This window comes from Spermophilus citellus (assembly GCF_964194105.1).
Source record: "Spermophilus citellus genome assembly, chromosome: 2".
NCBI classification, from domain to species: domain Eukaryota; kingdom Metazoa; phylum Chordata; class Mammalia; order Rodentia; family Sciuridae; genus Spermophilus; species Spermophilus citellus.
Genome location: NC_138183.1, coordinates 196,974,139 through 196,987,714, shown reverse-complemented (window position 1 = coordinate 196,987,714; position 13,576 = coordinate 196,974,139). Strand labels below are relative to the sequence as shown.

The 13,576-nt window shown below is 35.0% G+C and overlaps 1 protein-coding gene across 1 annotated transcript; it reads right to left on the bottom strand.

Annotated features, from left to right (window-relative positions):
- Window positions 1-1,080: 1,080 nt before the first annotated feature.
- LOC308641721 (olfactory receptor 52A5-like) lies at window positions 1,081-2,025 on the bottom strand (the record flags this gene model as incomplete). Its single annotated transcript, XM_081280335.1, has 1 exon — window positions 1,081-2,025. The coding sequence occupies one exon, from the start codon at window positions 2,023-2,025 to the stop codon at window positions 1,081-1,083; it is 945 nt and encodes a 314-aa protein (XP_081136461.1).
- Window positions 2,026-13,576: the final 11,551 nt, after the last annotated feature.

Below are 13,576 nucleotides of genomic sequence, written 5' to 3'. Positions count from 1 at the left end.
TATTTCTGACCAAAAAGTGTCAATTGTGTTTATCAGTCGATAAAGGCAAATGTGGGTAGTGTTGAAAACTTAAGAAAAAAAATCTTCAAATCAAGTTATTGTAATGTACAGAGAGTGCACAAGTGTTGTAGGCTTTGAGAGTGTTGATAAATACATGTTAGTATAGAGTAATTAAATTTTCAACCAATTTCATAATCACAGTGAAGCACAGAGTACAACCTTGTCTCACATGAAAAAATTTAGTAGGTTAGTGTACCAAGGAAGATTCATGGCCCTTGTCTTTTTTAAAAAAGGGGTTTTTTTTAGTTGTACATGGACCAATACCTTTATTTTATTTTATGTTGTACTGAGGATCAAACCCAGTGCCTCACATATACAAGGCAAGTGCTCTACCACAGAGTCACAACCCCAGCCCCAGCTCTTGTCTTTTGATTACCACACAAAACACAATTCTGCCTACTCTAGAGGTACACTGAGGGAAATAAGCGGAAAGCTATTTGTAAAATAGCTCTCAGTTTGCAAAATTTCACTTCAAAAAATAGTATTTAATGACTTCATTTTTATTCAGTTCTACTAGTAAATGGTATAAAGTCCTCAGGCACTCTAGGCCCTACTCCCCACCAATATATATATATATTTTCAATCTACCATGTTACATGAAAATATTAATATTTAATAAAGCTTTACTGTATTTAGAGTTTACTAAACATTAAAATATGAACGTTTTATCATGACTCATAGTTTAGAAACTAGTGTTAGAAAGTATGAGAATAACTTGTACCAACATCATTGGATAAAATGTATAAAACATAGGGTAATGTTTTCCAAAATTGATCCTATTCCAAGGTTAGAGAATGTTCAAAAGTTAAACAAAATTATAGAAAGCATTATTAGTTTTGATTACATAACTGAAATTTTATCTGAAAATGTGTATATGGATTATCTGTAATTTTATTTGTGAAATCTGTTCCAGCCCATGAAAATTAAAATAACAGAAGGATTATCATAGTATTACCCCAAATGACAAGATCACTGTGCAGATTATCATAAACAAAATGAGGAATTGGAAAGCTTGTGAATTTAACCCTTGGGAGTGAACATTTTGATCACTCCCTCTCGGATTTGTTTGGTCTTCACTCCATAGACAATAGGATTAAGCAGCGGCGGAACAAGCAGGTAAAGGTTGGACAGCAGAATATGCACATACGGAGCAACATTGAAGCCAAATCTGTGTATGAAGGATGTAAAAAATGTGAGAATATAGAACTGAAGAAAGACAAAGATGTGGGCTGTGCAGGTGTTGAATGCCTTGAATCGTGCCTCCTTTTGTGGCAACTTAAACACAGCCTGGAAGATGAAGGCGTAGGATAAGAAAATGAAGATCACATCAAATCCAAGAACCAAGAAAGCCACAAACAGTCCATATGCTTTGTTGACTCTGACATTTTCTGCCGCCAGCTTTACCACAGCCATATGCTCACAGTAGGAATGAGAGATGACTGTGGTCCGGAAATGCTTGAGGCGCAACTTAATTAGAAGTGGACACATGATGATGATGATGGAGGCTCTAAGGGTCACTGCCATTATAATGGTGATTAGTACCTTCTTAGTGAGAATGGCAGAATGCCTTAAGGGCTCACAGATAGCCACATATCTGTCAAAGGCCATGGCCAGGAGAATGCCAGACTCCATGCACTGGAAAGTGTGTGTAAAATACATCTGAATCAGACAGGAGTCAAAGTGAATCTCTCTTGACTGAAGCCAAAAGATGGCCAGCATTTTAGGGGTAATGCAGAAGGTCAGGCCTAGGTCAGTAGCAGCTAATACAGCTAAAAATATATACATGGGCTCATGGAGACTATGCTCAATGCGAATGATGGTGACCAGCAGAGCATTTCCAAAGGTGGCCAGAATAAAAGAAATGAAGAATGGAATCCCAACCCAGTGTTGCACTGATTCAAGGCCTGGAATTCCGATGAGTGTGAAGACAGATGGCTTGAAGCAGGTGCCATTGGCAAATGGCATGATGGGACAATGATGAAAGAGCCCTCCAATCTTCAGATCTAATCAGAAATTATGAAATTTATTAACAGCTTTAATTGTGCAGCGTCATCCTGGAAAAGTAATTGGAGAAATAATATAATTTAATGCATTCTTCTATGGCTAAACTAGACTTCAACCTGATTTTATTAAAAGAAAATTGATGGGTCAATTTTTTTTTCTTTTTAAAAGGGTTTATAAGAATTATTATCTTAAATAAAACTTTTTTACTCCTCAAATAAAGCATATGCATAGAAGCTTGATGAAAGTGAAACAAAATTCACTAATGATACCTCCAAATAATATATATTCCAAACTTAAGTATCTACTCATCTTCTTTACCTTTAAGAGTATTATAAATAAATATAGATTAATGTGAAGTACAGCTGTTTTATTTAGCAAAATATTATAACAGTTTTTTAAATATGTGAAATCGAGTGTAACATTCTACTATAATATAAAATAAAATCTCCTAGTAGTATTTTTTTCCTTATATATGATCCTCCCTCCTCCATGTACTTATATTTTCATACATAAACTATCTTTTATCCTGACTTATTTTAAATTTACTTTTCCAGTTATTTGTGGCACCCTTGTGATTTTACCACATTCTCTGATCAAAGGCCAATGTTAATAGTACAAGTTATTCTAAAGAATATAGAATTCTATGGACATTACATTAAAATTTATCCTATACTTAAGATATTGTGTGTGTGTGTGTGTGTGTGTGTGTGTGTGTGTGTATGACTTGCATAGTTTGAAGTTTAACAGAAATAAACAAAATAAATAATAATCTCTTATTTTTTTTTAATTTGCTAACAGGAAAAGAAGTTCCTGAAAAAAATTAATCAAAAGTAAAAAAACAATTGAAAAGATGAATGAAAATTCTCTTTAAGTTACTTTCCATTTAAAATCACTGATTACTGAGACCTTTCATGCCTAGTTCAAGGAAGGTAAAACAGAAAATATAAATATTGTTAAAGGGTCTGTTTTACTTCTTTAGCATCATTATGATCATAATTCGTTAATGGCTACTTTTGGATTTAATTAACTCATAATATAAACACTAGTGGGTCTTTCTGAGGTTATTTTATATTGAAACTCTTCTCTAAGGAAAATATAAGGTAGCAAAAGGCCATGAGATCATGTTAAATCCCCGTCCCCACTGCTTGCCCACACATACTTTTAAAGTAATGGCCAAGTGAGTTGGACCTATGATTGTTAGAGATAATGGGTAAATCACATAATGACCCTTATCTTTGATATGTTATCTGTCATGTAAAAACAACCAAAAACCTGGCCCACTTAGTATCAGCTTTCACTTCACTGCCATTCTAGGCTTTTCCATACATCCAGATCTTTGATAATGTCCTAGGGTTAGTGTTCCCACAGCAGTGGGTTTACTTCCCCTTTAGTCACTGCTGCCAGTACAACCCAAGTTGGTACAGTCCACAGAAAGAACCACCAATTTATGCATTTTTTTCCTTTTTTAAGCATTTCATGTATTTATAAAAAGGTATTTTGAGACATAGTCTTCCTAAGTTGTCCAGGTTGATATCCAACTTGAAATCCTCCTGCCTCAGCCTCCTGGATAGTTGGAAGTCTCCACCATGTGCAGATCTCCCATTTTTAAGGGACACTGAGTAAGGATACAAATAAAGAAAGTAACTACCTGTCTCTTTTTTCACTTGACATACCTACAACTCTAGATAGTCTAGAGGTGGCCTGTATTTGTGTGCTGGGAAAAAAAATTAACAAAAACACATGTATATGTTTGAGTTGAACTGTCCCTGATCTAAGTACAAGGTGAAAACACCTGAATAGTTATCTCTACTTTTTATATAAATAAATAGATAAAAGATTTATAGTGAAAAATAAAAACATTTATAGATATTTTTAATTTGCCTATAGTCTTCCCTACTTTGTATACCTCAGAAGGAATTAAAAGATATAATTTGGTATGGTTCAGACATGTGGGAACTGGATAAATAAATTATGCTACATTTATTTGATGAGGACTACTCTGATTATAAAAATATTTTAGTATTCTGAGTAATTTAAACAAATTTTATAATACCTTCCATGTATAATAAGAATATATATTGTTTAAAAACATCTAAAATGTTTTGGTTACTTACAATGTACCTAATAATGTTCCTTATTGCTCCTGATGTTTGTGAACAAAGAGAGGTCAAGTAACTTACACATTGTCTCAGAGCTAGTAAGCAGTGGAGACAGGATAAATGCAAAATTATCTTTAATCAGTGTACCAAATTAAATTGTTTCTGATATATACTTTAATTCCATTGATGGAAAAATGTTTTTGCACAAGATAACTGATCAGAATTTCATTGACTTTTTATTATATAAATTTTAATATTAATGAAAGCAATCTTTGGGTTGTAGGATTTGAGAAATTTCTTCATTTTGACACGTTACAATTTATTGTAAACACAGCAACCAGGGACAGGGCACATGCCTGTAATCCCAGGAATTTGGTTGGGGTGGGGGCTGAGGAAGGAGTATCTGAAGTCTAACCTGGCACCTTAGTGAGACCCTGTCTCAAAAAAATAAGTGGGTCAGGGCTGAGGATGTAGCTCAAGGATACAGCACCTGGGGTCAATCCCCATTTTGCAAAAAAATTTAAAAATCAGAAAGAAAGAAAGAGAAAGAGAGGAAGGAAGGAAAGAAGGAAGGATGGAAGGAAGGAAGGAAGGAAGGAAGGAAGGAAGGAAGGAAGGAAGGGAGGGAGGGAGGGGATGGGAAGGAGAAGGGAGGGGACAGGAGTGGGGGGAAGGGAAAGAAAACACTAAAATGAAGAATACAAACCCAACAAATGTTTTTCTACACTTCAGTGAAACTGGAAATGTCAGTATTTTCAATAAAACTAATATCACTGAAATGTCTATGAAGTTATTTTCCCCAACATGAGATTGTATGTTAAAAGTAAATAAACAATAAAAATACAGCCTCTACCTTCTAAGAACTCAGGTTTAAAATCAAATAATAAAGATAATGGTTGCAATATAAAAACAAATACAATGGCGTGAGCTAAAGGTAAACAGTCAGAACTGCACTTACTCACAGAGCAGTAAACTTCATCTCTAGTCCTATGACTAGTTCCTTAACCTAACTTAGCACAATGAATTTTACATTTACTCAACCAAAACCCCAAAAAGTGTTATGCACTTTCTCTGTTGGAGGCACTGCTCAAGTGACTAGTACCACACCATGAGCAGATTACAGCAGCCCACAAAGCTCTGCACCCGAGAACATCCATTTTATAATGTGTGCCGCTAGATGAGGAAATCAGGTTGCCTTTTTCTGGATCCTAGCACTTGCCTAATGGTTTCAAGCTAGATTGAAGCTATCATTCTATAGGGTTATATGGGAAATATCAGCAATAACAACATATAGCACTGTTAGGAATCTATGGAGTTAAGGACTTTTCAAGAATCCACATACATTATCTCATGTAATTGTAAGAAACAGTACGTGAACTTTCTTCTCTTTGAAATTAAACACTTAGTCATGAATCTAGAAATTGAAAACAAGGTCTATCTCACACATATGTTTTTTATGGTTAGGAAATGTTTCTCAGTTTCTGCTTGTTACCATCTCTCTTGCATTCAAGCTTTGTTCTTCAGAGCCCTTCTTAGCAATGTCAGATGAGGAGAAACAAAAACCAGGACAGATATTCCTCATTGTCTCAGTACAAGGATTTATGCTTCGTCCCCTCATTCTCTTCCTTGTGTATCATTACATAATGCTGTCTATACTTTTGTTCTCTTGTAATAATCATCTCTTTCTTTTTCATTATCTTGTCTGGCAGAATAAGGAACAGACTCCCATCTTTTAATAGCTTGTGAATTCTTAAATGTCCCTTCTAGTTAGTGCTAAAATACTCACATAAATCTGGACTTCAGAAAACAAATGTGTAAGAGCCTGTGTTGGGCCACCTGAGCAGGGTGCCTCAGGTCTGTGAGGATGGTGGCTGCCAGGGTGTTGATAATGCTAAGACACTTCCCTTAGGAGTCTACTGGTACTCTAGAGACAAAGATAGTTCTGACTTTACAAAACCAGACTTCCCATCTCAGACTGATTTTCTCTTTGCATACTTTGCATACTAAACTTCCTCTAACACACACACACAAAAAAAAAAAAAAAAAAAAAAAAGAAAACAAGGACAATAAAAACTTAGGAAATGTGAAAATAGACAAAAGAGAAGCAAGAACAATACAAAATAAACAATGACAACAAAAAATGCATCTCCTCAACCATCAATAAAAATGAAAAAATTTATATCTGCTGATACCCATTATTTTCTACATAAATTATGGCTCTCTCCCACATCCCTAATTATATTTTCATGAATCTTGAGAAATTTCTTCATTTTGACACATTACAATTTATTGTAAACACAGCAACCAAGGATAGGGCACATGCCTATAATCCCAGGAATTTGGTGTAGAATAAGTATTTAATAAACATTTGAATATAATATTATCTCACTAAAATATTTAGATTACCACAGATACTTTCCAGTGCAGTAAAATTCAAAAGTCTGTAATAAGAGAATTCTATTATTCATTCATTCATTCATTTAATAAATAATTATTGGAAATAGATGAGTGCTGGGCATGGTTTAGATGTCAGTAAAGTTAAATGTGAGATCTCTGCTTACATACCACTAATATTTTCCAATGTCACCCTAGCCTGCATCCCTTAATGACCAAGGAGAAGTTAAGTCTTATTTTTATCCATTATATTATAAATGTAAAGACTCTCATTTTGTTCATTTTAATGCATCCTTCAAATGAAAATTCTCACATCTTTCAAGCTCATTCCAAGCCTTCTTCATAAAGCCATCTCTCTGTTATAGTCGTCCAATTTTGGTTCAATGTTTCTAAAGTAATTTGTATCCATTATTTTCTACATAAATTTTAATTGCTTTTCTAGACTCTATTTTACTTATCTCAACCATGATCTTCATTAGTTCCTTTCTTCTGCTAACTTTTGATTTAATTTTTTTTTTTTTATTTTTCTGGTTCCAACATTGGGGTGCTTATTTGGTATTTCTTCTTTTAGATATAAGCCTTTTACACCATGAACTTCCTTCTTGTAACTGTTCTTGCTTCATAAATAAGAAATTGGAAATAACATGAATAGATGGAAATGCATGTTTTGTTCATAGGTTGGAAAACTATTATAAATTTTTCATGCAACCTAAAAGCAATCTACAGATTCAAGGCAATTCCAGTCAAAATCCTTATGTTCTTCTTCATAGATACAGAAAAAAGCACTACCATTTTTGTGAAACTACAAATGAGGCCAAATGACAAAAAATAAAGCTATAGACAGAAAACTACCAAGTTAAAAATATATTACAAAGCAATGCTAATTATTTTAGACAGCTTTTGCATCACTGTGACAAAAGTACCAAACAAGAACAAGTTAGAAGAGGAAAAGTTGGGGTTTATGGTCCAGTCTCAGTCCACACACAGCCAACTCCATTGCTCTGGACCCTAAGTAAGGCAGCATATCATGGGGGAAGACTCCAGCAGAGGAAAGTTACTCAGTTCATGGCCTGGTCAGGAAGCAGAATGAAGTGGGGAGGAGAAGAATCCACAGGGAAGTGTTCACCTTTCCAGTGCAAGCCCCAGTGACTCACCTACCTGCCTAAAGTTACCATGCAGTCAGTCTATTCAAACAAAAATGGATGGACTGATTAGGTGACAGCTCTCATAATCCAATTGCTTCTTCTCTGAACATTCTTGCATTAACATGAAAGGTATTAGAGGATACTTCATATCCAAACCATAATACTAATCAAAATAGCATGCAATTGGCATAAAAACACAAGTAGACAAAAGGAATAGATTACAGAGCCCAGAAATACACTGACATGTCTACAATCAATTGATTTTTGACAAAAGTGCCAAGAATAAACAAAGGAGAAAGGACAGTCTTTTAACAAATGATATTGGGAAAAACTGTATATCTACATGCAGAAGAAAGAAAATGGACCCTTATGTCACCTTGTATTAAAGAATGAATTAAAAGTGATAGAAGATTTAAATTTAAGACCTAAATCTCTGAAAGTAGTAGATGAGGGGGAAACATTCTATGATATTGGTCTTAGAAATGACCCCAAACGATTGGCAAAACAAGGAAAAATAGATACATGGGATTGTATTAGCCTAAAATGCTTCTGCATAACAAAGGAAATGATCAACATAGTAAAAAGACAATTTAAACATAAGAAGAAAATATTTACCAATAATCATTGTAAATACACAAAATATACAAGGAACTCAAACATTAATTATAGATGTTTTTATTTCCTTTGTCAATTGGTTGCTATTTTGCATATACACAATCATACTATCTATAAATAAAGATGATTTGATTTCTTCTTTTCTGATTTTTGTTTTCTTTCTCATCTTGGTGCATTATTGAGGGCTTCCAACATGATGTGAAATAGGAAAAGAGAGAATTGTTGCAAGTGAGAACTAGTGTTAAGTTTCTCACAATTGTGTATGCTTTAACTGCAGATTTTTATTTACAAATTTTGTATAATGAATTGTGTACAGATTTTCTTTCTTCCTCTATAAAAAGTATTTATTTTATTCATTATTTTGTCTTTGCTTCAGTTTAATATACTGATGAATGTGTATATGTATGTATGTGAATCTATATACACTTATATATACACATACATATATATGTCTTTATGTATACACATATATGCATGTCTATTAACACACACACACACATATATACATATATATATATATATACATATATATATATATATTATGTATTTAATACACAAAAATCATAATCTTGAAAGCTTAGAATTATTTTCTTCAGAATTAGGAATGAGCCATGTTACCTATTTTATTATACATAGGAATGTATGAGTGTGATAAATACAATAAGAGAGAAAGAGAGATGGTTATTACAAGACACTAAATGTCCAGCCAAAAGTATGTAATTGTAACCAGAATTACACAGGCAGTCAGGGAAGATAGGTAAATAGAGTCAGGTCAGATCAAGGAGGCCAATTTTGAGTGAGTCTGGGAAGTTGGAGTCTGTCCCCTGAGGGATTGAAATGTTAATTCCTTCAGGGCCCTTCCTGCACCCTTATCAAGAACCTGGCCCTGCTCCAACCTGTTGCCAAAGTAACCTGTCCTAGGAATTTTCCCTCCCCACAGGGAGCTGTAAGGCTGTTAATGTGTACTTAGCAACTTCCTCCTGCCCTTCCCCCTTTAGCCCACCTGTTTCCCACCTTTTGGCCATCCCACCCAGCATTCCTAGGCCTAGTCACAAATGCAGGAAGGAGAAAGAAAACGGGAAAAGGCAAGAGAACAAAGGAAGCCTAGGACCTAAAAAGGGCAGAACACCTTGCTTCTTGGGATAGTAGGATACGAGCTATGGCCCCCTTCTCCCTCCCAGGACAAGTCTATGTTACCCTTTTTTAAATAAACCCTGCTTCATATGCTTGCATTGGCGTGTTTCTCTTATGTTCAAACTTCAACATGTGGGGAAGCAGGACTCGTCACCGATAACTGATATGTTAGACCATAAATACGACTGACACTTTTTGAACAGAAACATGTTTGCAAATGGATGGTCACACTACAGTGTCAGGATGCACATTTTATGTGCATTATCAAGATAATGTTTATAATGTCATATTTTTCCTGTTTTAATGAACAACATTTTTTTGTGTGTATGTGGTGCTAGGGGTTTGAACCAAATGATCTTCTACACTGAGCCACACTAGACCTTTTTATTGTATTTAGAGACAGGGTCTCACTACATTGCTGAGGTTAGCCTTGGACTTGTGTCCTCCTGCCTCAGGCTCCTCATTCACTGGGATTATAGGCATGCACCACTTTACACTCAGTTCTGTGAGCAACATTTTAATATTCTCTTTCAACTCATCTTTTGTGCTTCCCCTTTGGATTTGTTTAAAACATGTACTCTAACCCACAGAGCACAGGCAGGCCCAGGTCAGACCTGCTGACCCCACACAGTGCACAGGCAGCCCCAAGAGAGCTTCACTAATGCCTGTGGAGTCAGCACTGGGTCCAAACTGCATCTTTGAACACATCACCCAATGCCACTGCCCGGGGACCCCCCAACCCGACCTGACACTCCATCCCTGAAAGCGGCTGCCTCCATCTTGGTACATCTTTAGTTGTAGCAACTCCCAGTTTGGAACACTAGTTGGGCAGGTATCCATAATCCCCAGATCCCCCCTCTTCCCAGAAGCGGCCACCCCCACACTGTGACTGCCCAATACAAAAACAGCTTCTCAAGACAGGTTTCAAAACCCTGGAGCGCAACAAATAATACCTCCCAAAAGAAAGACCCCCAACTAGGAAGTAGAGATGCGGTTTAGAGCTAAATTAGAGATCAGGAACTGTGATGTCTACAGGTAACATAAGGAGATAAGACCATGCACCCACACCACACAAGCAGGTCCCAAAGGAGATCCTTTGGGTGTAGTCTCGTACCAGGGACCCCTGGTGCCAAACCCCACTTCCAGGTGCTCTGCACCCAAGACCAACCCTCCCACCCTGGTAACCTTCAACATCTTGAGGGTGGAGATGCCAGCTAACAACACACAACCCCACCTATTGGATGAGAAGGGAAGGAGGAAAGATACTGATCTCCAACCAAAACAATCTTTTTTCTTCTTTCCAGACTTTTTCCCCTTCCTTCTTCCTCTATATTCTCCCACCCTCACATCCCCAATGTTTGTGAAACCAAGTACTTTGCATGAATTAGGATACTGAGGACTGGGATGTCTGAATAGTATATTACAGCTGTGCTGTATATTCTTTTATTTCCCATTTTTTTTGCTTTTTTATTTTTCTTAGTATTTATGTGTGTTTGTTTTATTTACTCTACTCTCTTCCCACTTATTTGTCTCCTCAAAATCATTTCCTCTGACTTCCTCTGTTACTAAGCATTGTCTTTAGATTCCCTTTTCACACTTCCTAAGATCTAATAACTCTATGTCCTCACCCCTTATCCGTCAACATCTCATCTTCACCTCACCTCCGGTTCTTTGTCCACCATCAGAAACTGTAAACCCTTTTTGCAAACCTACTGTTAATATTGTAGAAATTAATTTAACTCACCATTTCTGTGTATTCTGACAAAACTGTAAATGCCTTAATAGCAACCATTTAGTTTAAGGTTATGTATTGGTTGTACTGGGATCTGCTAACATTGTTCTTCCCCTCAGAGGAAAGGTATTGGAACTCTGCAGCTTAAAGTATAAAAACTGGTAATGCTGCAGATCCTCAGTGCTAGAGGAAAGACACACAAACAACATGAAAAAAAAAAAAAAACAAGGGAAAACACTGCCCCAAACAAATCAAGAAACCACATTATTAGAATCCATGACTAGCACAACAGAAGAAATGATGGAGAAGGAGTCCAGGATGTACATAATTAAAATGTTCTGTGAATTAAAGAATAATATAAGAGAACAAATTCAGGGAACAAATTATCGTTTTAATAAAGACCTACATAAGCAAATACAGAAAGTAAAAGATTACTTCAATAAGATGATGGAGGTTCTGAAAAAAACAAAACAAAACCAGAAATCCTTGAACTGAAAAAAACAATAAACCAAATTAAAAGTTCAATAGAAAGCATCACCAACAGATTAGACCACTTGGAAAATAGGACCTTAGACAATGAAGACAAAATATATAATCTCCAAAAGAATGTAGATCACACAGTGAAGATGGTAAGAAACTATGAGCAGAATATTCAAGAAATATGGGATAACATAAAAAGACCAAATTTAAGAGTAATTGGGATAGAGTAAGGCATAGAGTTTCAAACCAAAGGAATGAGCAATCTGTTCAATGAAATAAAACATGTGCTTTACTCACCAACATATCTTTTGGACTCTATTCACAATTCAATCTGTTTTCCAAAATCATGGTTTCATTTTACATTCACACAAGAGAGGTCTGAGGGATTTGATTCTTTCATAATCTCAACATCACTGCTTATGATTTTTTCTTTTTAAAGAATTTTTATTATGGTCATTCTGATGGATGCAAAATGATATCACTGTAGTTTTGATTTGTATTTCCATGATGACTAATGATGTTGAGAAAAGTTTCATGTACTTATCTTCCTTTGCCCATTGTTAATTGAATTAATTGAGTTTTCATTATTTTGTCACAGGAGTTCTTTATGTATTCTAAATTTATACTTGCCCTTTCAGATCTATGATTTGCAAATAATTTCTCCCATTCAGTAAATTGTACTATGTCTAGATGATACAGCAAAAGGTTTAAATTTAAATGTATACCACTTTATGTATTTGTTTTTTTAATTGATTTTGCTTTTTATTTCATATTAAAAAATCATCACAGTACAAAGACACAAAGATTTATACCTATATTTCCTATTGAGAGTTTTAAGCTTTTATCTTTTATTCATAATTCTATGGTTCTCTCCAACTTTGAATTTTTTTATTGTTTGTTTTTCTGCCTATGGTGACAGTTGGGGTTGCAGTTCTTTGAGTGTGAACATTCAATTGGCTTACCACTGTTTGTTGATAAAACTTTTCCATCTAGCTTCTTAGCACCCTAAGCATGCTGGGAACCCTAGACACTCAATTATTTCCCATGAATGTATATATCCATCCTTATTCATCACCCTACTGTCTTCTTAGTATAGTAAATTTTGAAACTGAGAAGTGAGAATTCTCAATTTTGTTCATTTCCCACATTTTGTGGTTATTCTGTGATTAAAAAAAAGGCCCAGAGGAAATTCATGAATGTTGCTACCTCTAATAGAAAGAAGTACATCCTAAAAACATAGGAAATGTATCTTTCAGATAACCATATATAGATAGTTATTATATTTCTTGCCATTGATTCCTTCCAAAAATATTTTACTGGAGTCTCTAGTTTATGATCTTTGTTGCAAAGTGAATTAATCCATTTCCACACTTTGAATCCCTGAAGATGTTTTATTTTACTAGTCCATTCAGTAAAGTCACAAAATTTTAAAACCATCAGATGATGAATATGCTACTCAAAAATTAGTTCCTAGCATCCTGAGAAGTCATCTTTATCTAATATTGTATCATTGTTATATGCATATCATTTTTTCAATACTAAATTCAGACAAAGCAATAAAATGATGCTTTTGAATTAAGGGTTCTCTTGATAAGACTTCAAAAAACATTTGGAAGAACACCAGGAAATTCCTGTTAAATGCCTGAGTTCAAAATTTTATTTTGTACCTGAAGATGTTTGGGACTGTTCTACTTTCATAAAATATCAAGACAAACAGGATGGATGTATGTTGCGTTCCACAAATAAGAAGACTTCAAAGAGGAAGTATTGCCCACATAGTTACACAGATGGTTTGTTAAATATATTGAAAAAACACAAACATACAAAAATGATTAAGCATAACTTGAAATCCTGCTTCTTAGAATTCTATACATCCAAGCTTCTGGTATAAACAATGTTTTTATTCCCTAAAA